Source organism: Rana temporaria, chromosome 6 (assembly GCF_905171775.1).
Source record: "Rana temporaria chromosome 6, aRanTem1.1, whole genome shotgun sequence".
Lineage (NCBI taxonomy): Eukaryota > Metazoa > Chordata > Amphibia > Anura > Ranidae > Rana > Rana temporaria.
In genome coordinates, this window is record NC_053494.1 from 187,633,132 (window position 1) to 187,660,415 (window position 27,284).

The following is a 27,284-nucleotide window of genomic DNA, read 5'->3' on the forward strand; positions in this document are numbered from 1 at the left end:
TGTGGGGGAAGAGAGCTCCGGCGGGTAACAGAAGCACAGAGCGGCTCTATAACAAAGGTATTTGGCACAATTATATTACAGAAACGCACACATTGTACATTATATAATACTGTAATAGAGTGGATTATAGGATTTTACTAGCATTTTAACTCACACTGAGGATTCCTGACAGGCAGGGAGGGAGAGGGGGAGAGAAGACATCACATTACATAGTAAGACCTACCCCGAAAATAAGCCCTACTGTGTCTTTTGTTGGCATAATTAATATAAGACCCAGGCTTATTTTTGGGGAAACACGGTATTTATGACTTTACTTAAAGTTTCCAGTACTGTGTGTAGGAATATTTCCAATACAATATGATCGAATGAGACTCCTAAAGTCACCCAAAAAATAAATCAGGCATGGCAGAGTATTTATTATTTTGAATAGTTCCTTGTTTTAAATAGTTATAAGTGAAACAAATTCAGCCAGCAATGGATAGCTTTAGGAATACTTGAATATAGACAGAAAATGCCCTGTTTCACTGAGCAGATCAATCCACTCACCTCTCCCTTCCTCGTCTTCTACTTACTCTTTGAGCTCCATTCAGAGAGTAAAGAAAAAAAAGTACTTCCCTCCTCAAGTAGTTAATAGAGGATGGAATTCCCTGCCCACTACCCATCAGTCAATATAACATAAATATTTATTGACAAATCTACTTCATTTACCCAGTAACTATATTTCTGATTCCAGCTAACAAATAGAATCTGAAACATTGAAATATATAGCTCACTGTTCTGAATGAAGCCTGTTGTCAAGTTTGTTGTTCTGAATGTACAAGCTAAGCAATAGAGTAAGATAAATTCTTCCACTGGGATACGACATTAGCACCTGCCTCATACCTTGTACAGTTTGGTACAGTTTTGGAAAAGTTTTAACAGTTGTTTTTTTTTTTGTACTAGAAACTATACAAATCTGGATGGCAAGAAATCATTAAGAAGGGCTATGATCTAAGACCAGATGCTATTTCAATAAAAGCAGCCAGAGCCTCAAGAGATATTGCCAGTGATGTAAGTATGACTGTAATATAATACTTTGTACTTAATCAAGACTACCATTGACATTCAAGAACATTTTATTATAAAGACCTTATTGGACTGTCTGTTTGGTTGACCCAAGCATATAAGTTCATGGAATGGAGAGGATGGATGGAATATAGCATATACACATTGGGCCAGATTCACAGTCAGCTTACGCCGACGTATCTGTTGATACGCCGCGTAAGTTCTGTGATGCGCCGTCGTATCTATGCGCCGTATTCAGGGAACAAGATACGCCTGAATTTTGCCAAGATACAACCGACGTAAGTCTCCGTCGTATCTTGGGTGCATATTTACGCTGGCCGCTAGGCGCATCAGTTGATTTACGTGTTGAATATGTAAATGAGCTAGATACGCCGATTCACAAACGTACTTGCGCCCGTCGCAGTAAGCTACACCGTTTACGTAAGGCGTACGTCCGGCGTAACGTTACGACTCATAAAGCAGGTGTAAGTCATGTTAGGGTATGGACGTCGGAACAGCCGTCGGATTTTACGTCGTTTACGTAAGTCGTACGTGAATGGGGCTGGGCTTAGGTTACGTTCACGTCGTTGCCATTGAGCCGTCGTATCTTAGAGCGTAAATTCAACGTGATTCCGAGCATGCGCGCGCATGCGCCGTTCATACGGCGCTTTATTTACATGGGGTCACGATTCATTATAATACAACACGCCCACTACCAGCCTACTTTGAATTAGGCGGGCTTACGCCGGCCCATTTACGTTACGCCGGAGCACATATGGGAGCAAGTGCTTTGTGAATACTCAGCTTGCCTCTCAATGTTACGTCGGCATATAAGATGTGCTACGCCGGCACAAAGATGCGCGGAGCTACGTAAATCTGGCCCCAAGTCTTCAAACTGAACTTGACTAGTTGCCATTGCTGCTATCAATGTGAGTTCATTGAATGATCTAAATTAAAATCAGCAGTATCTATCAATTGTCTCATATGTATGGGCAGTTTTAGAAAATATGTCTTCAGACGATCTGAATAACTAAGAAACAATTGTAAGACAGAGGTATGTGTTCAGTCACCCACTGGCATCTTATATCACTCAAGGAGTTCAGTGAGATCACTCCACCAGAGTTTTCTTCAAAGAAGCTATTGAATTTGATTATTTATCAAGGTCATAATGAAAGCAGGAGTCAGCATTTCACGTTTTACAGCATTGTCTGTTAACTAGCCAAGACAGGTTGGTAAATTTGAGAACTTGGATGCAGAGAGCTCACTGCCAGAGTCCCCTTGTGTCAAATGAAGCTGCTTATTAATTTACATCTCTGCTGTGGGTGGAGAACTCATTTGAAAAGTAATTCTACCATTATTTCTGTTGAGCTCAAAACCAAAGATATTTGAGAAACATTGATTTACTTAATGGGGACTTAAACTATGTTGCAAAAAAATGAAAGCTAAGATGTTATTATATAATAGCAATGACTTTTATGAATGCTTTATTTTTCTTATTTTAGTATAAATACAAAACAGCCTACAGAAAGCAGCAGGGACACCATGTTGGATACCGCAATATTAAAGATGATCCAAAGTTAGTATGGTCCATGCATGTGGCCAAGATCCAGAGTGACCGGGAATACAAGAAAGACTTTGAGAAGTCAAAGACAAACTTTAACGTGCCTGCGGACATGCTCAGTTTCCTATTGGCCAAAAAATGCCAGACCCAGGTCAGCGATATTGACTACAAACGACTCCTGCACAACTGGACTTGTCTGCCTGACCAGACAGCTTTTGTCCAAGCAAGAAAAGTCAATGAGATACAAAGTGATGTAAGTGTTGAGTGTGAGGAGGTCATATCTTCCATTGCTATGCATTCTTCATTACTATACAGATTACTGAAAACTGGAGACATAGATTCTACTCAGTTTCTGCTTCTTATTTCAGAATGTCTATAAGGCAGACTACAATGAATTCATGAAGGGTGTAGGATGGATTCCTTTTGGATCTCAGGAAGCTGAGAAGAACAGGAAAGCCATGGATATCATCAGCGAGAAGAAATACCGCCAGCATCCAGACAAGTTCCGCTTTACAAGCATACCTGACTCTATGGAGTTAGTTTTGGCCAAGAATAACGCTCAAATCATAAATCAGGTAAACGGTTTGTAAATGGAACACATTAATTTAATTCTGTTATTTACACATTTCATGTATTATGGAAATATAATTTTTTTTATTCAATTGTTATCTTTTATAGATTTAGACAAAGTTTATTTAAATATTACCAACATTTAAAATATCTAAATAACATCAAATACAGCTGGAGATGTAAATGTAACATAAAAAAAGGATTACACAAACATTTTTTTTTATTATAATTTAGATGTAAAAATCACCTAAACACAGTTTATTGCAGCACGTTAAATACTTGTTTTTCAGCTAACTAGGTTAGTGCTTTTACAAATCCCATTTTGTGTAGCAGTCAATTGTACTTCCACTGATGCATACACGAGATGGTCAAATGTTTGTGGAACCTAACCTATATGAGCTTGTTTCACATCCTATTCCAAAACCAAGCACATTCTTATAGAATTGACCACTCCAATACTGAGCAAAACATTAACTTTGCAATGCCTACAGTATACACTTCTGGAAAAGCTTTACACAAGATTTTGTTGTGTCGGTGGACATTTTGATTAATATCCTAGTAATCAGTGCTAATTTACTTCTGCACTGATTTTACAAATATACAATGTGCTGCACACATATGTTAACATTGTTCATATCTGACAAAAAAAAAATGCACCCAGGTATGGCTGGGAACCTCCGGTAGAGGCATTCTAAGTTTCTGAGGAATTATTTACATGAATGTAATTTTTTTTTCTTGCAGAAACTTTACAAAGAAGCCTGGGAAAAGGATAAGGGACATATCCATGTCATGCCAGACACTCCTGAAATCCTCCTGGCAAAGGCAAACCTGATCAATATCAGTGAAGTAAGTACAGAGGCAGTACTGTGTACATGAAAGCAATATAGCGGGCTTCATTCACAAAACCAGATTGCATGCGGTAGGTAGGTGTCCAGACACATTTTCCCTAGATACCACATGTGATCCTAAAACTGTCAAATCACTATACCCTTTTGCAGTAAAACCACGAAAACCCTTGGTAAATACCACATAATCAGGTGTTAAACTCCATTCACAGAAGGAAATAAATAATTAAATGCTTGCAGTAATTAGTCATATGGTATGTAAGGAATGTGTACTGGTTGTTAAGGAGCATGCGTGCTGGCAATGAAAAAAAACTATGTGGGGTCCCCACCAACCCATACCAGACCAAATATTTTTTTTTAAAATGGCATGGGGTCCTCCCAAAAATCCATACCATATTCTTATCCGAGCGAGCAGCCCAGCAGGTCAGGAAAGGGGGGATGAACGAGCGCCCTCCCCTCCTGAACCATACAGTCCACATGCAATCAACAAGGAGGGTGTGTTTTGAGGCAGGGGGGCTCTGCCCCCCCCCCAATAACTTTGTTCTCATGGTTCCTCTTCGCCACAACCCTGGCTGGTGGTTTTGGGGGTCTGCGCGGGGGGCTTATTGAAATCTGGAAACCCCACCAGATGCCACCCCTCATGTAAATGAGTATGGGGTAGTCCTTTATTGAAAAAACAAAAATAAAGAGAAATATCCCGGAGTGTAGATCCATCATCAATCATGATGCCAGCCACCACCGCAAACCCTACTAAAAAAAAAGCTTGGCTCCCGACACTGCCTATCGCTGCTAAATTGCTTAAGGGATGTTACCACCCTGTGACATTACCAGACGGCCCCACCTTTGTGTGATATCACCGACTGGGGGCATGCTACTTTATGAATCACAGAAAAACATTCCCGTAAACCTTGCCCAATGAGCTTACAACGTATTGTTAAAAAAAAAAAAGTTATGCAGTCATGCACTGGTGGCTGCGTGGGGCAGTATCCAAAGAGGACACACAAACACCATGAGGACAACAGTATAGACTGTTATGATTAATTCTAGTTCTGTAGCCCAGAATAATATAAAAGGCTGCTGCTTAACAGAAGAATACACGCCCATGTAGGATGATAAATTATTAGAAGACATAATACTGTACTTCTAGGTCTGCATGAATAAATTCCAATCACAAATTACTGTAAGTGTATAGTTGTAAAATAAAAATAAAAACTCTGTTTGGGAGATAGTAAAGTGCTACATTAACATGAGAAATGAGCATATATATATATATATCTGACTCCAGGTCTTTTGTTTCTAAGTTGTCTAAACTATATAGTAAGATATTATTTTTGAAGATCTAAACACACATTCTATAGTGCTCTATTTGCTATACCAACAATGGCTTTATATGTAAACGATGTACCTATGAAATATATCCAACAGAAACTCTACAAATCTGGCTACGAAGAGAACAAGAAGAAAGGCTATGACCTGCGAGCTGATGCTATTCCTATCAAGGCTGCCAGAGCTTCAAGAGACATTGCCAGCGATGTAAGATTTTATTTTATATTTATTCTTTAAATCAATTTGTGAAATGCATGATGACACTAAGGCCCCGTACACACGGTCGGACAAAACCGATAAGAATGGTCCGACGGACCGTTTTCATTGGTTCACCTCTGAAATGGCCGTACGGCCTGATGTGCGTACACACCATCAGTTCAAAATCCGATCGGGTCAGAACGCGGTGACGTAAAACACACGACGTGCTGAATAAAACAAAGTTCAATGCATTCAAGCATGCGTCGACTTGATTCTGAGCATGCGCCGGTTTTGAAGCAATGCTTTTCTGTACTAACCATCGGTTTGGTCCGATGGGGCAGCGGTCCATCGGTTCGGTTTTGAAGCATGTTTTAAAATTTTGGACCGAAGGAAAACAGACCGATAGCCTATACACACGGTCGGTTTGGTCCGATGAAAATGAACTTCGTTTCATTCTCCTCGGACCAAACCGACCGTGTGTACGGGGCCTCAGGTGGCCTATTTATAAGGGGGAGAATGATAATGTTGTCTGACTGCTTACCACTTTTCAGCTGTCAGTCAGGTCAAATATTATCTGTAGCTGGAGTTGATCCACACAGTCTATATTTTTCTCACAGGCCTAAAATATTTTTTAAAAATCCAGATCTATATGTAGTCCCACATAAAAAAAAAATACAATACAAAATACAAAAATAATCTGTAATTTAAACAGTAATATTAAACTATATCTTGTTTAATTATTCAAGAATGTATTAATAAGTAATTCAACATGTTTCATGCCCATTTTCCACTATTTACTGAACAAAAACATATAGTTAAATGTATTCTATAAAGAATATAATAAAAAAAATTGTTTTATGATATTTTATTTATTATATCATGCATTAAATTGTGTATTAAAATGATTCATATTCCCCAGGTTCTTTTTGATGAGGGTTAGTATAACCAAAGACCTATATTGGGTACATGTATTATCTGCTTACTTATATTATACAAAATAGAGAGAGGCAGTACAGTTACAAAACTTTTAATACAATATGGTTCAGAGGGCCATAGGATGTTTATTTCAAAATGATTTGTTTTGTTATTATACAACAACAATGTTATTTTGCTCTGTATAGCTTTGTAGTGTATATGTTTTCTTTATTAATATATTACATGTGTATTGGTTGATTTACTAAAGGCAAAGATGCTATTCACTTTGCAAGGGGATTTTCCCTTTGCTTAGTACATTTTGTGAAAATTCACTTTGCAAGAAATACCCAAGCATTTGCAGGGAAAACAAAACCAGTATATTTGCTTGCACTTGTTTAAATTAAGGAAGTCTGCAGAGCTGCATTTCATTCACTACGCTAAGTGAAATTTCCCTTGCAAAATTAATATTTCTTTGCAAAGTGAACAGCCTATTTTCCTTTACTAAATCAAACCACATTCTCTTTTTTAATCAAGTGGAATTCTAGAATAAAAATGTTTTTGGGAGTGGGTTACAGCTTTTGTCAGGATGGCAATTCTGTTTTTTTGCTGTTATAAATATTTTATGCACTGTTTCTTTTAAACACTTCCTGTACTGATGAATGTACAGGATTTGAGCGGAAATCTGACAAACAGCATTACCTACGTGACAGAGATTCTCACTATTCCCCATTCTACTGTATGTAAATTTTCTTTTGCATTTTATGTTGCTGTTGGAGATTTCCCCTCACTTCCTATGATGAGTGAGTGTGAATCACAACCTCCCAGAGGTACAAACAATTTTTCACGCTATCCAAATAAAACATGTCTGAGATTTCTCTTTGAATGGACAGAAATACTCCTATTAAAACGCATCCTGTTGAGCACATTCCAGCATATATAAATGATAAATCTAATTGTTTTATGATTTTTTTTCATACAATACAGATACATTTTCGAAAGTTACCTATATACATGTCCTTTTAATGTTAACTCTTCTATAACTTTTTACAACTTTTTTTAGTTCAAGTACAAAGAAGGTTACCGCAAGCAGAAAGGCCATCATGTGGGTTTCCGCAGTCTGCAAGATGATCCCAAATCTGTATGGGCCATGCACGTAGCCAAGATCCAGAGTGACAGAGAGTACAAGAAGGAGTATGAGAAATGGAGGACCAATTTTAATACCCCAGTTGATATGCTGGGAATATTGCTGGCCAAGAAATGCCAGACATTAGTTAGTGACGTTGACTATAAACATTACCTTCACAAGTGGACCTGTCTCCCAGACCAGAATGATGTGGTACAGGCAAGAAAGACCTACGATATACAGAGTGATGTAAGAACACCATTTATTATTATTTCAAATAATAGTTATTTTAAATCCCAACAGAAGTCAATAAAATGTATATATATCCATATAGATATTGTACTAACAACCTCTATTCTCAGTGCTCCATGGTCTTAGCACCTTTTTTCTGTTATAGTGGTTGTACTTCTTCTAGGTGTTTTAATAATGCAATTTACCATTTATGTAACAAATTAATGCAGTAAAATGTAATTTTGTGTGTCTCTTCAAGAACCTCTACAAGTCGGATTTGCAATGGCTTAAAGGAATTGGCTGGGCACCCTCTGGTTCCTTGGATGATGAGAAGAACAAGAGGGCAGGAAAGATCCTGAGCGAGAATAAGTATCGCCAACACCCAGACACATTAAAATTCACCAGTGTCACTGACTCCTTGGAAATGGTGCTGGCTAAATCCAATGCAGATATTATGAATAAGGTAGGTGGTAATTATTAAAAGTGTTTGTTCTTCTAAAAGTGATATTTTAGATATAAATAGTCTAGAGCAGTGGTCTCCAAACTGCAAACCTGGGGGTCCAATGCGGCCCTTCTTTGATTTTACCCGGCCCTTGGGGCATAGTTCCTAACACCGAATGGGGCACTGTTCCTCCCACTGACACCAATGATGGGGGCACTATTCCTCCCACTGACACCAATGATGAGGCACAATTCCTCCCACTGAAGCCAATCATGGGTCACTATACCTCCCCCTTAATACCAAAGATGGGGCCCTTTGTTTAGAAAGTTTGGAAACTTCTGGTCTAGAGGGTTAAATTGTCCACTTGATTTTTACATTCGTTGAGCATTTCATTTCTAGGAGGATGTCCCTGATATAGATTTTTTTACCTTCCTGCTACAGTTGTTCCTGTGAGCATTGGGGTGTTCCCACAACTGCTACTATATTCTCTACATTAAAAGTGATATTTTAGATATAGGGGAGCCTGGAGGGCTACGACATCCACTAGCTCCTTACATCCTTTGAGCATTTCTTTAGCAGGATGTCCCTGATATAGATCTTTCTCAATCCCTCTTCAGTTCTTCTTGCACACCTTGGGGTTCAGACAGATTTCACTGTGTTTTCTATGGTAAAAGTGATATTTTAGATATAGGTGGAAACTGGGAGGCTATGCCATCCAGTAGCATCTTACATTCTTTGAGCACTTTATTGGAAGGATGTCCCTGACATATATTTTTCTCCCTTCCTGCTCCAAGAGAAAGTGTTGTACCAGCTTATAAGGGCTTATAAATCAAGCATTGAGATCTTTCCAGTCACATATCTAGAAGATATACTATCATTTACTTTCCTAAATCTATAATACCTTAGTTGGGTTGACTGACACTTAGGTTTTTTGTACAAATGATGTACCGTATGCTGTGAATTTTGTCAGATATTGGGTGTGCTAATGGCTATTTTTTAAATTGTATTATTATTATTTATTATCCAGCGCCTCTATACTGATGCATGGAATAAGGATAAGATTCAACTCCACATTATGCCTGATACACCGGAAGTCGTCCTGGCAAAACAGAACAAGATTAACTTTAGTGAGGTATGTAAAGTTAACAAGTTGCACCTGACAAGTTTTAGCATATCTGTTGTGTCCATGGTCCATCCATTCTTCACAAATAGTTGCATACAGATGTGCAACAGCATGAGTGTATGGAACTAAACAGCTTGCCAAAATTTAGAATATTCTGTCATCTCAATGCCCAATTTTACAATATCACTAATTAACTTATGACTTTCCACAGAAATTGTACAAACAAGCGTTGGAGGAGTCCAAGAAAAAAGGCTACGACCTCCGTCCTGACGCCATCTCTATAAAGGCTGCCAAGGCATCTCGCGATATCGCCAGCGATGTAAGTATTCTAAAATACACTTGTCACTTTTCATAAATCATATGCTACAAAAGGAAGGTAACAAAAAAAAAAAAGAAGAAAGTCAATTAATCATGTATTGATAGCTTGATAGTTTTTCTGGTTTTGGGGCAAGGTTTTGTTTAAATAAAAAAAAAAATTAAAAATATAAAATGTTTGTAAATATATACTTTAAATGTTTATTTGGAAAGCAAAGCATAATGTCTACTTATACCACTCTAGCACGGTGGGCATATATATCCCCTTAAGTAAAAATAGTTTCTCTACAATGTTACTTATAATAATGTCATTTATTTCTACAGTACAAATACAAGGCAGCTTACAGGAAGCAGCAGGGACATCATGTTGGATTCCGCAGTATAAAAGACGATCCTAAATTGGTATGGTCCATGCATATTGCCAAGATCCAGAGTGACAGAGAGTACAAAAAGGAGTTTGAGAAACAGAAGACCCAATATCAAAGCCCTGTGGAAATGTTGTCTGTTTTGTTGGCCAAGAACTGCCAGAAACTTGTGAGCGACATTGACTATCGCCACCATCTTCATCAATGGACATGTCTGCCAGACCAGAATGATGTCATTCAGGCCAGGAAAGCCTACGACCTTCAGAGTGATGTATGTACATAACTGAATTGATTCACTTATAAAAAGATGATAAAAATATACACAAAACTTCTTTAGTTGGACCAGCTTTGATTACTGCTTGGCACACTCTTGGCATTCTCTTGATGAGCTTCAAGAGGTAGTCACCTGGTGCAGCACCCCATCACTCTCCTTCTTGGTCAAATAGCCCTTACACAGCCTGGAGGTGTGTTTGGGGTCATTGTCCTGTTGAAAAATAAATGATGGTCCAACTAAACGCAAACCGGATGGAATAGCATGCCGCTGCAAGATGCTGTGGTAGACATGCTGTTTCAGTATGCCTTCAATTTTGATTAAATCCCCAACAGTGTCACCAGCAAAGCACCCCCACACCATCACACCTCCTCCTCCATGCTTCACGGTGGGAACCAGGCATGTAGAGTGCACCGGTTCACCTTTTCTGTGTTGCACAAAGACACGGGGGTTGGGACCAAAGATCTCAAGTTTGATCTCAAGTTTGAAAGCACAGATTTCCACTGGTCTAATGTCCATTCCTTGTGTTCTTTAGCCCAAACAAGTCTCTTCTGCATGTTGCCTTTCTTTAGCAGTGGTTTCCTAGCAGATATTCTACCATGAAGGCCTGATTCACACAGTCTCCTCCTAACAGTTCTAGAGATGTGTCTGCTGCAAAAGGTGGCTACTTTGAATAACCTAGAATATGAAATATATTTTCAGTTGTTTCACACTTTTTTGTTATGTATAATTCCACATGTGTTAATTCATAGTTTTGATGCCTTCAGTGTGAATCTACAATTTTCATAGTCATGAAAATAAAGAAAACTCTTTGAATGAGAAGGTGTGTCCAAACTTTTGGTCTGTACTGTGTATATATATATATATATATATATATATATATATATATATATATATATATATATATATATACACACACACACATTCTATATACACAAATTATACATATTTATAATTATATATATACACATAAATATGACAGGGGGACATGTTTACTGTCTGGGGGGGGGGGGGTCTGATTGAGGTAGAAGGAAGTCAATAATCTTCCTCCTTTCCCCTCAGTTCCCCTGTGATTCTCTCTTCACTCCCTGATTCACCACCTCTGAGCTGGTGAATCAGGGAGGATAAATTCTGACACAGATCACCAGTGAAGTGCTGAGATCGCAGGTCATAAACTGCCCATTTATGTGTCAGACAATGACAGATTCTACGGAGATAATCCTCTGAGAACATGTTCTCCCCCGATCATCTCAGTTTCATAAACCATTTATGAGCTGAGATTAGCGGCGATCCTCGGGATCACTGCTGTTCACAGTTTCATAAATGGACACCTTTCATGTTAAGCAAATTTTCAGCACTGGTCATTTTAAGTCACCTTTTTGCTTAAAAAATAGATCATTTTTATTTTTGCAGTTGTTTAATATTATAAAAAAGCATTTCATAAATAAGAGACTCTGCACTTACATCTTATTAATTTTATACTACATTTCCTACTTCCAGAACCAGTACAAATCAGATCTTGGGTGGATGAAAGGCATTGGCTGGGTTCCTATCGGTTCTCTGGATGTCGAGAAGACAAAGAGGGCCGGTGATATTCTGAGTGAAAATAAGTACAGACAGCACCCCGACACTATCAAATTCACCAGTGTTGTTGACTCCATGGACTTGAGCCTGGCAAAAGCCAATGCAGAAATTATGAACAAGGTAAGTTAAAGTGGATGTAAACCCACTCTCATCCCTTCTAAACTACTGCCATAGTGCTGATCTATAAGGATATAGATGCCTCCTGCATGTATCCTTACCTGTCAAATGTCTCCCCTCTGTCTGTTATGAGACCTGAAAAACTGCAGATTCTGTGGGTGGATCTGTTGTCTCAAGCTCTGTGGGTGGAGTCGTGATCTCAGTAGACTCCCCGACCTACTCTACACTCCCCTTGTCAACATGTATTTTTTCCTATGTATTCCTTACACTGAATTCTTCTATGATTACTAAAATCCAGTCAAAATCCAGAAAAGTAACCACATGACTTCCGAAAAGGAGTGGGGGTGGGAATTAAAAAATAATGCCTGTCTCCATGCTAGTGCATGAGATATGTAAATAACCTTTCATTCACAGCAAGGGGGCGGAACAGACTATGGCCCCGTACACACGACCAGTTTCCTCGGCAGAATTCAGCTTCCGACCGAGTTTCTGGCTGAATTCTGCCGAGAAACCCGGCCGTGTGTACACTTTCGGCCGAGGAAGCCGACGAGGACCTCGGCGAGGAAATAGAGAACATGTTCTCTATTTCCTCGTTGTTCTATGGGAGCTCTCGGCCCGCCGAGGTCCTCGGCGGCTTCAGGGCTGAACTGGCCGAGGAACTCGATGTGTTTGGCACGTCGAGTTCCTCGGCCGTGTGTACGAGGCCTAAGGTTTTTCTCTGTAAGTCCGTTTTATTTCACTGAACAACAAAAGAGTGCTCAGAGCTGAATTAACTCTGTGTGGCAAGACTGGGCACAGATGATAGGAAATCACATTGTGACATAAAAAAAATAAAAATAACATTTCCACTTTAATATAAGTTACCACTTGCCAGGTAAATTTTTTCCCATGTGAATTTGTTGATTTTAAATAATAAGTGTCCAACATAATATTGTGCATTTAACAGGCTACATAATAAGAGTTCTTATCAGTCCCTGCCCAAGGGGACATTATATTACTATAGTACCAGGTGAGTCCTGGAAACCTTTGCCCTGGGGCTAAAAACAACCAATTACTGGTAGCCCTTTAATGACAGGGAAACACTTCTGTGGGCTAAAGAAAGTGTACAATGCAAGGTTGCCATCATGATTTATTCATTGGTGGCAATGATGAAAGGTTGTTCCTTATGAACATACTTTATATGACACATGTTTTTACATCTTCCAACTTCAGCATCCTTTGCGGTTCTCAGAATTCGGTCCCATGACATTTTAGGGCCACAAAGGAATTCCATTCTGGGAAACTTCCTTTTTCCAGTTGCTGTTATTGTGGGTCTGAATGAGGAGCAGGTAGCCGTGTAATACCCAGCATGTCTCAAAGTCTACAGGCTGAGCTTTGATCGATATATAAATTGCAAAGTATCTCCACTCAGGACCACCAGTCCTACATATCTTATTAGTACTGGCCAGGGGAGCAAATGTCACCTTGTTCCCAGCTATTTCTCCCCTGCATGGTACTACTATCTTTACAAGTATAAAGATGTGTACATACCTCTGGGGCCAATATGGACAGAAGCCAAAAAGTGGAATTTGCGGTATTGTGTAGCGTAGGGAAGAGATAGAACTTTGTTTTTTTCCCCTATCCCTGTTAGGGAGACTTAGGCCACTTTCACACTGGGGCAGTGTACGAGGTAAAGCGCTGCTATTTTTAACGGAGCTTTACTGTCAGCTTTGTGGCACTAGAAAGGGTTAAAAACCACTGCAAAGCGCCTCTGCAGAGGCGCCTTGCCGGCGGTATAGCCGCGGTGCCCCATTGATTTCAATGGGCAGGAGTGGTGGAGGAGTGGTATACACACCGCTCCAAAGATGCTGCTAGCAGGACTTTTTTTACCGTCCTGCTAGCACACCTCTCCAGTGTGAAAGCCCTTGGGGCTTTCACACTGGAGAGACAGCAGCGGCTGTTTCAGGTTGCTTTGCAGTCGCTATTTTTAGCATAATAACGCCTGCAAACCGACCCAGTGTGAAAGGGGTCTTAGGCTGACCATACCCGGGTCGAATTTTCGAAATAATTTTCTTTCGAAAATCTTATCTAAAAAATTTTGTTCGGCAACAGCCGATTTCCGTGCGGCAATCAAATTTGAGTAATCGGGCATGTTAGAAATGTTTTGAAAATCAAACAATTTTCTAATCAATGATGGGAGAATCGTGGAAGAAATGTAAAAGAAAAAAAAATGCACATGAGTGCAAGAAAATAAAATTCCCGGAAAGAAAAGAAGAATTTTGAAAATCAATGGTGGCACAATCAGATCAAAAAACACACAGAGGGCCAGATTCTCAAAAGAGATATGCCGGCGTATCGCCTGATTCATAGAATCAGTTACGCATAGATAACCATTAGATCCGACAGGCGTAAGGCTCTTACGCTGCCGGATCTTCAATGCAATTTTTTTTTTTCACCGCTAGGTGTCGCCGACGTCATTTTCCCGATCGAGTATGCAAATTAGCAAAATACGCGAATTCTTGAACGTACGCCCGACCGACGCAGTGAAGTTACGACGTTTACGTAAGATTTTCGACACGTAAAGTTGCCCCTGCTATATGAGGCGCAGCCAATGTTAAGTATGGCTGTCGTTCCCGCGTCGAAATTTAAAACTTTACGTCGTTTGCGTAAGTCGTCCGTGAATAGGGCTGGACGCCATTTACGTTCACGTTGAAACCAATGACGTCTTTGCGACGTCATTTAGCGCAATGCACATCGGGAAATTTTAGGGACGGTGCATGCGCAGTACGTTCGGCGCGGGAACATGCATAATTTAAATGATCCACGCCCCCTACCCGGATCATTTGAATACGCGGGCTTGCGCCGGGGGATTTACGTTACGCCGCCGCAACTTTACAGGCAAGTGCTTTGTGAATCAAGCACTTGTCCGTAAAACTTGCGGCGGCGTAACGTAAATGAGATACGTTACGCCGCCGCAACTTTAGGCCATTATGCGAGAATCTGGCCCAAAGGGTCTGATTTTGAAAAGAAAATTTGCTTGGAATTCGACCATGTATGGCCTGCCTTTCTCTTATCTCCTGTGTGTAACAACTATCACCAGAAAAAAAGGCAAGCAATGAAAAAGTCTAATTGTTTCTTATGTCTCCCCTAAGTTCTGAAATTTGCTGTCTGTGTCTCTGTTGGAGATACCTCCTCTCACTTTCTGTTGCATTAATTTTTCCCAATGCAGACACAGACAATAATAAAGACCTAAAAGTTCTAACCCTTTCCTGCTCTATCCAATTTTTTTTTTTTTTAAAGGTTTAGACTGAAGTTTGACTGTGAAAGCTAATGTAATTTTGAGTAAAAGCAATGGATTTTGTCACCTCCATTTTTTTTTATCTTGTAGAAACTGTACACACAAGCCTGGGAAAAAGACAAGACCAACATTCATATCATGCCTGACACACCAGAAATTGAACTGGGAAGACAAAACAAGATAAACTACAGTGAGGTGAGTAAATGAACATTCATATTGTATATACTAAATAACAATAATTTTTATAATAATAATTACATTCTAGTTGGAAAGAAGAGAAAAAACACAAACTATGTTAACATAAAGTTGTTCAAGTGCATCATATACAGTGGAACCTTGGATTACGAGCAAAATTAGTTCCAGGAGAATTCTCGTAATCCAAAGCACTTGCATATCAAAGTGAGTTTCCCCACAGAAGTCAATGAAAATAATTTGTTCCGCATTGACTTCAATAGCATGCAATACCGCATGTGGCCAGAGGAGCGACAGAGAGCCTCGGAAACACTCGGAAAGGCCTTGGGACAGCTTGGCTGACCTCAGAAAGGCTCGGAAACACCCGGGAACGGAGTATTTCCGAACGGCTTTGATTGGCTCAGATCGGCTCTGCTTGGCTCGGGGGGCACCCGCACCTCAGGCCAAATGCGGTACTGCAGGCCCCATTAGCTTAAATTCTACTCGTTTTGCGAGACAACACTCACAAACTGAGTCAGAATAAAAAAAAAAAAAGTTGCTCGCCTTTCAAAATGCTTGTTAACCGTGTTACTCGTAAACCGAGATTCCACTGTATATCATACAGATCAGATTTTGGTGCAATAACAGGCAAGATCTTATTGAAAATCTCACAGGATTAGAGGTGGCAACAAGCCAAAACTTGTTTTATTCTTTTCATACTATTTTCTAGTGTAAAACATTAATACATTGACATATCAGTTTCATGTAAGGTGCACAAACTGTACTTGTAAAAGGACACTGTAGTACAAATTCATTAGTACAGAATTTGTCATAGAAATAGTAATAAGTTGCTTTACTCAGAAAGCAGGAATCCAGCTACTGCTCCAAGGGTTCTTTGTATGAAAACTACACAGCTGTCACAGGGCACAGTGACAATCCACCATAGTAAATTTAAATGATGTCATATAACTAGGTGTAGGGGATGCATGGGGTAGTGTTGTTGCTTTATCTCTATAGCCACTCTGTCTTGCTGTACAGCAGGGGTTCAAACACATCTGTTCAATCCACTTTGTATTAGTGAGCGAGTGAGTGAAAAACGTATATAGCGCAACACATGCAAACTGAATCCCTGAGTAAACTTTTTGATCTCAGAAGAGATAGGTTTTGATCTTTCTTCTGAAGGCCAAGTGGTTCACCTCCAATCGGATGGTGGTTGGTAGAACATTCCACAGTCTAGGTCCTTGGACTGCAAATCTTCGATCTCCTTTGGACTTGTATCTGGCTTTGGGTATCTGGAGTAGATTTTGGTTGGTGGATCACAGAACGCGATTGGGTTTGTGAGCGTTTCCTTGGATGAGTGCTTTGAAAGTGATTCGATCTTTTACTGGCAGCCAATGAAGGGATCTCAGAGAAGGTGAGATTGATTCCCATGTTTTTTTGCCAGTCACTAATCGAGCAGCCGTATTTTGAACGACTTGCAGACGAGTGATTTGGTATTTGGGGAGTCCGAGATAGAGGGCATTTGCATAGTCAAGTCTGGAGTTGATAATTGTACCCACTACGACTGCTATGTCTTTTTTTGGTATAAAGGGGGTGAGTCTGCGTAGTAGGCGCAGCAGATGGTGCGATCCACTGACCACTGACCCTATTTGCGCATCCATTGTCATGTTGGTGTCGAAAGTGACTCCGAGACTTTTGACTTTGGTGCTAAGGGTGATGGTTTTACCCAGAATGGGCGGGGGTGTCCATGTTGTTGCGGGATGATTTTTTCGGTTGGCGTGAAACAGGAGAAGTTCTGTTTTTGAGCCGTTGAGTTTAAGATAACTCTTTGTCATCCAGTTTTCTATCATAGTAAGGCATTTCTCTAGTCCGAGATAATGATCCTTTATATTGCATATGCGAAAATACAGTTGTGTGTCATCTGCATAAGAGTGGTAAAGTAACTTCTGGTTACTGATGATTTCAAAAAGAGGGCGGAGATAGATTTTGAACAGAACAGGCGACAAAGGGGATCCCTGAGGGACTCCGCATGATATCGTGCGTTCTTCAGAAGTTAGAGGCCCCAGTTTTACAATTTGTGATTGGTTTTCCAAAAAGGAGGAGAACCAGGATAAATCACTTTCCGCGACTCTGGCTACTTCAGCTAGCCGAGTCAGTAATAATTTGTGGTCTACAGTGTCAAAAGCAGCACTAAGGTCCAACAGTACCAGAAGACAAGATTCTCCTTTCTTCCTAATAAGTAGTATAGAGCTGTCTTGTCACTTCTATCAGTGTCTGGCCGAGCACTGGTTAAAGCTTGTAGGAGGAGTTTTAATTCTCCACTGACACAGGGGCATTGATTTTCTATAGGCAAATATACTGTTCGCTTTACAAGTTACACTTTGCAAGGGAATTTGCCCCAGAGCTTAGTGAATGAGCTGTAGGTCTGCTGCCTTCCATCATCAAATAATGTCAAGTAAAATTTCACTTGTCGAAGTTATTAGCAGTGGCAGCTGTTTTTTTGGGGGGGAAGCAAACAATCTACCCAAATGCCACCCAAATGCCACCCCCCTCCCCCGGTTGGTTGGGTTACGGACAGCACCCCCCAATCCCACCGGTCAGTCGGCTGGCCAGGTCACATGGGTCATGGGTGGCACCCCCCCTCCCGGTCAATGAGTCAGTCGGGGCCCCGCATTTACCCAATCTTGCAAACAGCATCGTGGGTGGTGGCTTCTCTCCGCGCTGCTTGTTTGCTGCTCGGTTCCCCTGTGTGCATCTTCTGCCTCTCTTCTCTCGCCTCTGCCTCTAATAATGTGCTTAAACCCCCCCCCCCCGTGCCCATGCACCCCTAATAGATGGGCCACCACTGGTTTATAGATCTGTATAGTCACAAAAGTCTGTGGTCATTGACTGTGAAACAATAAAAATGCACTAATTTTAGCTAATGTTATTGGTATGTCGTTGCTAAATCTGATTTTTTTCCCATTCAGAGCAAATACAGACAAGCTATGGAAGAATCAAAGAAGAAGGGGTATGACCTCAGAGTTGATGCCATTCCAATTAAAGCTGCAAAGGCTTCTCGAGATATTGCCAGTGATGTAAGTGATGTTTTTCTGTTCTAGGGTATATTTTTGTGCCGTATGATGGAAGAGATGTTCTAAAAAGGCTCTGTTTTACTCTGAGTTTAGTGCAGTGCTTTTGGGTTTTCACCCACTTCACCATAACCTGGTGTGGTTATGGCATATGGCTTTGTAATCAGTAAAAACAATATACAGGTTTTCCCAGAATAACTTGGGGGGTTGGTTTCAGGAACCTAATACATTTCTGTCACAAATAGATAAAGTATACTGCGTTTTAATATATAATAATTAATTATTTAAATGTATTTATTTACAGTTTTATTTAATTTAGGGTTTGAAAGATCTGCACAACAGAAATTTAACCAATTTGTGTGTGTTAATGTCGTTTTGTGCAAATTGTGTACCGTACAAACTGAATAGTTGGTGCCTATCTATATGCCACTAAAATAAAAAATAAAAAAATATATATATATAGGTGAAAAACATAAAAAAAATATAAGAAGCTGCAACTCCACTATGAGATATTTATTATAGTAACTATACCAGTTTTAAACATTGAACTGCGCTAAAAACAAAAAAACTATCCTAAATACACGTTACAGTGACCACTCAAGCCAAAGAGCAGTTTTAAATATGCATTGGTGGTGGATAACTGTTCTTTGGCTATAATTCATATATGAGCACATAATAGAGAACTTCCATTCTTTGCTCCATGGACTTTATAAGGAATAATTTGGAATTTTATTCATGAGCGAATGTGTTTGCAATCATTTTTTTTAGCGCAGCTTAATGTTTAAAACTATTTAGATGCCACAGTGTGTTTCTCAAAGTGTCGAATTCGAACCCTTGATGACTTAAGTCGACACTCTGGCTAGAAAAAGGCAGAGCTAAATTTCTGAAAGGATGGGTTGGTAACGCCTTTTAAAGGGCATACCTTGGAATTATGGTTTAAATCAGTTTGTGACTCCAAGGGATTGATTTAGTAAAACTGGAGAGTGCAAAATCTGGTGCAGCTGTGCATGGTAGCCAATCGGCTTCTAACATTATCTTGTTTAATTAAGCTGTGACAAAAAAAAATAACAAAACTGGAAGCTGATTGGTTACTGTGCAGAGCTGCACCATATTTTGCAGTTTAGAGTTTTAGTAAATCAACCCCCTCGTTGTCTAAAGTCTGTTACTAGACTGCCCTTAATAACCTTGCTCTGGTGTCAGTTGTGAGAAGTTACAGGGACCATATTTGTCTAAAGAATTGTCTAGAAGTGAACTGTGGATCTTAGCAGCATTTTGGGTAAGCAGTGTCTTCTTGGAGGGACAGACGATAAACAGAGAAGAATATGGGGATCCAAGCCAGAGATTCAAGAGAACAAGGAGGGGATACTGTGTTGTGATTTAAATGGCACTGTTAGATGCTACATTTTAAAGATAAAGTTTCAGTAGAATAGGTAAACTGCATCGGTAACCCAAATATAAAATTAGTTCCTAATTTTGAACAGTAGGATTACAAATAGCTTTTAAACAATGAAAAGTCATTACACTGGTGTACAACTGTTTGATAGATAGAAAAGTGAGTTGCTATCATTGCTACCACTGAACAGGTTGTAATCCTCTTTTGCAGTTTAAATACAAAACAGGATACCGCAAGCAGCAAGGCCACCATGTTGGGTTCAGAAGTCTCGAGGATGATCCCAAATCTGTTTGGGCTATGCATATTGCCAAGATCCAGAGTGACAGAGAGTACAAGAAGGATTTTGAGAAACAGAAGACCCAATATCAAAGCCCTGTGGAGATGTTGTCTGTTTTGTTGGCCAAGAACTGCCAGAAACTTGTGAGCGACATTGACTACCGCCACCACCTCCACCAATGGACATGTCTGCCAGATCAGAATGATGTCATTCAGGCCAGGAAAGTCTATGACATCCAGAGTGATGTAAGTATTCATTTATATTTTCTGCCTGAAGGACAGTTATGAAAGCACACCTTATGCCGCGTACACACCATCACTTTATGTGATGAAAAAACATTGTTTTATGTCTTGTTAAAAAACGACAAAAAAAAATTGAAGCATGCTTCAATTTTATGTGTCGCTTTTCAAAACGTCGTTTTTTACTTCACAGAAATCGACCGTGTGTAGCAAAAAACGACGTTTAAAACTACGTTTTTACACCCGCGCATGCCCAGAAGCTAGTTATGAAGAGAGCTTCAATGGAAAAAAGTGGTGAACGTAACCTCGCTTTGCTAGAGCATTGTGAAAAAACGATGATGTGTAGGCAACTTCGTCTTTGAAAATTGAAGTTTCAAAAACATCGATTTTTACTTCACAGAAAATTTCGTTTTTTTTCATCACATAAAGTGATGGTGTGTATGCGGCATTACAATTGCCCATATTTTGGTGGGATATTATGAAGTTTAAACCAATAAAGCAATCATGGTTAAAGCAGTTTTCACTTTATCTTACTATGGGCAGATTGGGACAGGGTGAAAGTGGCTGTGGGTAATTTAAAATGCTCTTAATTTAAAATTTAATTTTTTACCGAAAATTCAACAAATCAAGTAGAAAAAGACCACCTGGCTTTGTGTGGAAGTGGTGGTCTCTGGGCAGTGGTCTGACATGCTCCCTGCCAAGAAGAACATACAGTAATTCTATCAGCAGGGAGCATTAGCTTTGCTTTCTCCTCCAGCGTTTTGGAGCTTCGAGCTTCCGGCTACAAAATGCTGAGTTGTGAATGGGGCCTAAGGCAGACTCAGCAGAGTCATGTAAGACACCTACTCTCACACAGCCTCCTTCTCTACAACATACTGCAAAGCGTAGGATTTTTCTGCAGCGCATGACACACCTTGACAAATAAAGTAGTACAGCAATTAAGATTTAAAATGAGCCATTCTAACGTGATTCATTTTAAAATATTTAAATCCATGGGTTTGTGCAAAGTGCTTTCATTTGTGTCATTACAAATATCTTTAAAATGTATTTGCCGTGTAATAAAATAAAATTCATCAAAAGTTGTAGATGTGCACTGACACATCTGTAAGTTTCTGAAGTTTCAACTTTGGTTCGAGTACATTGTTCAAAATGTAGTTTTATATATGGTAGGATGGAGTAGGGAAATTTCTCTTCATTTCCTGTCCTGTAGATACAACAGAAATTCAGAGGAAACACTCTAATGCCTTGTACACACGAGCGGAATTTCCGACGGAAAAAGTCAGACGGGAGCTTTTCATCGGATATTCGGTCCGTGTGCATGCCCCATCTGACTTTTTCTGTCGGAAATTCCGGTGGAATTAGATAGAGAACGTGAAATTCTGATCGTCTGTATGCTTTTCCAACTGAATAAACACCACACATGCTTGGAAACAATTCGACGCATGCTCGGAAGCATAGAACTTAATTTTCTCGGCTCGTCGTAGTGTTTTACGTCACCGCGTTCCTGATAGTCGGATTTTAGTGTGACCGTGTGTATGCAAGACAGCTTGAGCGGAATTCCATCGGAAAAACCTTCGGAGTTTATCCTGACAGGAAAACTTGAACTTGGTCTTGTGTACAAGGCATTAGACGTTTGCCACTGGAACAAATGTCCATGTTGGAAGGTTTCCCCTTGGTTTCTGTTCCATTGACAACTAAAAATGTTGTCATTTCCATCACTTTCATTCCCCGAGTTACTGGTCATCAAGATAAATAGATAAGATGATGAGTCTTCACAGTAAGGACATAGGAAGCAATAAAAACCTAATTTTGAAGTAACCCCTTCTGTTGCTTATTTTCTCAGCTCAGAATAGAAGTAACAATAGAGGTTTCTGAAAAATTGTGGGTTTTGTAAAAATGACGAGCATGACCCTCTCTGAACCCTACCAGGCCACATGCCCTCAACATGGGTGGGGGCATGTGTAGTACCCCTATTAATTCATGAAAAAGAACAAATGTACACTAGAAATAAAGGCACCCAAACATTTGACAAGTCCTTTATTAAAAACATTTAAAAAATATACCTCATTGTAAATCCATCGTTAGTCATGATTTCACCATCCGTCAACTTTCTACCCCACGCTATACAGAACTGAAGAAAAATAAATAAAAAGCTTTTACTGTGTTTGGTGTGTGGTTAGGTTTACCATCACCCCATTCTTTATGCAAGTTGCTTGTGCATATCTTTCAATGTTCTTATATATCACCTAGTGCTATAGGTATATAAAAAAAATATTTAATTTCTTAAATTTCTAGTTGATTTTTGGCAACAAAGAAAAAAAAAGTCTAACGCATATATATACATATATATATATATATATATATATATATATATATATATATATATATACACATATATATATATATATATATATATATATATATATATGCGTTAGACTTTTTTGTATATATATATATATATATATATATATATATATATACACACATTATTAGATACCATTGTTCTAAATAACAGCCTGTCTTTACATGTATTAAAACTTGATTCAATACTATGTTTTCTGCCTGCAGAATCAGTACAAAGCAGACTTACAGTGGATGAGGGGCATTGGCTGGGTCCCCATTGGCTCACTAGACGTAGAGAAGACCAAGAGAGCAGGTGATATCCTTAGTGAAAGGAAATACCGCCAGCACCCAGACACCCTCAAATTTACCAGTGTGACTGATTCCATGGAACTAATGCTGGCAAAAGCTAATGCTGAGACCATGGATAAGGTAATTTTTAAAATGTTGTAGGTATTGAGTCATTGTATTGGTTACTTTTTCCTACTGTCTTTTCTTCAATAAGCAGAAATGCAGTTAATTTTCTAATGAATATATTACAGGGCTTCTGAATTTTCTCCTTTTCAGCAAAGTCATCTCTTGAAACAGATGTACTGTAACTCTTCTATTGACAACTTATTTCATGCTGCTTTTGGCAGATCTTGTTAAAGATCCATTATTGAATATTTTTAGAAATAGTGGGCCAGATTCAGAAAGAGATATGACGGCGTATCTCCTGATACGCCGTCGTATCTCTGAGTTCCGACGGTCGTATCTATGCGCCTGATTCATAGAATCAGGTTACGCATAGATATCCCTAAGATCCGACAGGTGTAAGTGACTTACACCGTCGGATCTTAGGCTGCAATCTCACGCTGGCCGCTAGGTGGCGCTTCCGTTTGTTTACGCAAGGAATATGCAAATGAGGAGTTACGCCGATTCAGAAACGAACGACCGCCCGGCGCTTTTTTTTTACATCGTTTGCGTTCGGCTTTTTCCGGTGTATAGTTACCCCTGCTATATGAGGGGTAGCTAATGTTAAGTATGGCCGTCGTTCGCGCGCCGAGTTTTGAAATTTTACGTTGTTTGCGTAAGTCGTTCGCGAATACGGATGACGTAATTTACGTTCACGTCGAAACCAATGACGTCCTTGCGACGTCATTTAGAGCAATGCACTCTGGGATTTTTTTGGGGGCGGCGCATGCGCCGTTTGGTCAGCGCGGGGGCGCGCTTCATTTTAATGATACACGCCCCCTACCCACCGAATTTGAATTCCGCCGGGGGATTTACGATACGCCGCTACAACTTTACGGGCAAGTGCTTTGTGAATAAAGCACTTGCCTGAAAAACTTGCGGCAGGGTAACGTAAATGAGATCTAAAGATCCGCTCACCTATCTGAAGCTAGCCCAGTAAGTAAATGTCACATATTAACCCCTTAAACATAAAAGGAACAGTTGGATTTGTGTGCCCAATTTTTGTCAATGTATTTGGTGTAGGAGAAGTGCTAATCAGGTAAGTGTAGCACTTCAAGAGTAAGGGTTGAAGTCAGGGGCTCAGATTTAAGTTTTAAGGTTAAGTTTAGAGTTAGCATTTAGAGAGTTAAAGTGATATGAAGCCCTCATTCTTTTTATTTCAGATGAGGAGTTTCACACACACCCAATACCTGTAGTCCTCTTTTAAAGTGTCCCTTTTCTCCAGTCCATGGGATCCTATGGCTGTTGTCACCAACTCCCAATTTGTTAAGCTAACCTTGTGCTAAGACTACACTTGTCCATGTGCCCTCCCCGGGTCACCCATGACCCCCTCCCCCATACACACACACACACACACACACACACACACACAGTACCAGCATATTAAGCTTATTGCTTCAATGCAGTCAGTGTTAGCCAAGGATCCAGGAAGTTCAGGGAGTGACCTTGATTGATTCTGCACCTGAGCAGAGGTGATGAAGACAGGAGGTAAGTGTTTGGAGATTTAGGGTAGAAAAAGCAGCGGGGCTTTGTTTACCTTAATTCCATGAATGGGTTAGGGTAAAAAAAAGTGTAGCCTTTAGTACTTCTCTGTGTATTGCATATCTGTTTAATAGGTGCAATAAAAACTAGTTGTTCCTGCCAGAAACGTGATGGGTTTAATTTTAACATTTGAGCTGACAACACAATGCCTGTGTTGCGTTTAAGCAGTGTTATCAACCCTGCCCCATTTACTTCTGTGAACTACAGCACACCTCCCGGAGCTATGGAGATAAAGAGGGAGGGAGGTGTTCTGCAATCCAAATTAGGAGCCAGCAGCCTAAGGTGACAACACAGTGCCTCTAAAGCAGGGGTGTCCAAACTTTTTTCAAAGAGGCCCAGATTTGATGAAGCGAACATGCGTGAGGGCCAACTATTTTGCCTGACATTCTTTGAACCATTAAAATTTGGTCTAAGTGTGTTCATCTGAGCACCAATACACTGCCCAACAAGAATTTTCTTGCCTTTGTGGCTGTGTGTGGTGAAGAGATTAGCTTGGGCGTGTTATTTGGATATACCATATATATTTCTTTTGTGACCCCAATGAATCCCAGAGCGCTGCGTAGGACTAAGGATGAGCTTGGGCGTGTTATTTGGATATACCGTATTTATCAGTAAATAACACAAACAGGCTTACCATTGCCATGATTGCAGCCTTACAATTGCCATGAATGCAGTCTTACCATTGCAACCAATGCAGCCTTACTATTGCAACCAATGCAGCCTCACCATTGCAACCAATGCAGCCTCACATGTGCCATACATGCAGCCTTACCATTGCCATCAGTGCAGCCTGATTGATGCCCATCTGCAGCCTCGGAGGGCAGAGGGAGGGGGACGGGACGAGTGCCGACAGATTACAAACAGGAGAATCTCTTGTTTACTCTGTGGCCTCTTTAATACAAAGTCCCGCCTCCTATGATAGACAGAACAGTCGTCCAATGGCATCCCAGGAGACGGGACTTCCAATACAGACGCTGCTAAGTAAACAGATTCTCTTCATGTAATCTGATGGCGCTCATCCTGCCCCCTCCCTGTCCCCTCCAAGGCTGCGCCGACAAATACAGTATATATCTTTTGTGGTCCTGGGGGCCACAAACAATATATATATATATATATATATATATATATATATATCCAAATCCCCAGGGGGGCCATATTAAATCAACAGGGGGGCCGCATTTGGCCCGCGGGCCGGACTTTGGACATGCCTGCTCTATAGAGACTGCATATACTGTACTATATTATACTGAGGTATTACTACTACCCCAGTGAACAAAATAAAGATGCATAACAAAATATAAAATTTAAAGATAATAGTTGACACGTGGATAGGGCTTATAAGATCCTACTAAAATCCGAAAAAAATTATAAAATGGAGAAAAGAACACACAAAAATAGGACATCCAAATATCATTATCACATCAGGATATGCAGTCAAACTGTACATCAATAATGTACTATACAATACTTGGTACTATTACTACTACCCCAGTGATCAACATAATGGTGCATAACAAAAGAAAAAAAAATGATGATAATCATAAACATGTGGAAAGGGCTTCAAGGATCCTACTAAAGTCTGAAAAAACAAATAAAATAGAGAAAAAGAACACACACACACACACACAAAGAGAAGACATCCAAATATCATCAGAATGTAAGGATACACAGTCAAATGAGTGAGCGTTGTCACGCTAGCACCTTAGGACAGTAAGGCCCCATACACACGAGAGAATTTATCCGCGGATACGGTCCAGCGGACCGTTTCCACGGATAAATCCTCTCAAAGATTTCCGCAGATTTCTATGCGATGGAGTGTACTCACCATCGCATTGAAATCCGCGCGGAAATCCTCTGGCGATGACGTGTCGCGCCGTCGCCGCGATTATGACGCGGCGACGGGCGCGACGCTGTCATATAAGGAATTCCACGCATGAGTCAAATCATTACGACGCGTGCGGGGAATCCCTTTGGACGGATGGATCCGGTGAGTCTGTACAGACGAGCGGATCCATCCGTTGGGATGGACTTCAGCAGATGGATTTGTTGAGCATGTCAGCAAATATTCATCTGCTGGAAATCCATCCCAGGGGAGATTTATCCGCGGATAAAGATCCGCTGGCGTGTACACACCATAGGATCTATCCGCTGAAACCCATTTGCTGGGATTTATTTGCGGATGGATTCTATGGTGTGTATGGGGCCTAAGTGTTACTGGCAGGATCATCAGGTGAAAATAAAGAGGAAAAAGCCTTAAAAAACTGTGCAGCCACCACAATTTAGGACTAGTAATCTGTATTTTGTTATTTGTTCTTTGGTTTATGTTATACTTTGACTTGGTTCAGCATTAACTTTCACAGTTCCTCCCCTCCCTCCTGATGATGCTGTGAGTGGCTACACTAAGCACGATCGTTATAATCAACTTAGAATAATACCAGCCAACAGGGGCTTCCCAAGTGTAGTGGTCACTTGCTGTGCCAAGGGAAGGAGG

At 40.2% G+C, this 27,284-nt stretch overlaps 1 protein-coding gene across 25 annotated transcripts in view; it reads left to right on the forward strand.

The window, feature by feature from the left end:
- NEB (nebulin) overlaps positions 1–27,284 on the forward strand; it is a 272,007-nt gene that overhangs the window by 110,274 nt on the left and 134,449 nt on the right. For all 25 annotated transcript variants that reach the window (XM_040357978.1, XM_040357987.1, XM_040357983.1 and 22 more), the window contains 15 exons: positions 943–1,050; positions 2,547–2,858; positions 2,974–3,180; positions 3,917–4,021; positions 5,446–5,553; positions 7,520–7,831; positions 8,073–8,276; positions 9,283–9,387; positions 9,590–9,697; positions 10,018–10,329; positions 11,830–12,033; positions 15,398–15,502; positions 18,448–18,555; positions 20,153–20,464; positions 23,027–23,230. In XM_040357978.1, coding sequence (XP_040213912.1) covers positions 943–1,050; positions 2,547–2,858; positions 2,974–3,180; positions 3,917–4,021; positions 5,446–5,553; positions 7,520–7,831; positions 8,073–8,276; positions 9,283–9,387; positions 9,590–9,697; positions 10,018–10,329; positions 11,830–12,033; positions 15,398–15,502; positions 18,448–18,555; positions 20,153–20,464; positions 23,027–23,230 — 2,814 coding nt within the window. The remainder of the gene's footprint in view (positions 1–942; positions 1,051–2,546; positions 2,859–2,973; positions 3,181–3,916; positions 4,022–5,445; positions 5,554–7,519; positions 7,832–8,072; positions 8,277–9,282; positions 9,388–9,589; positions 9,698–10,017; positions 10,330–11,829; positions 12,034–15,397; positions 15,503–18,447; positions 18,556–20,152; positions 20,465–23,026; positions 23,231–27,284) is intronic.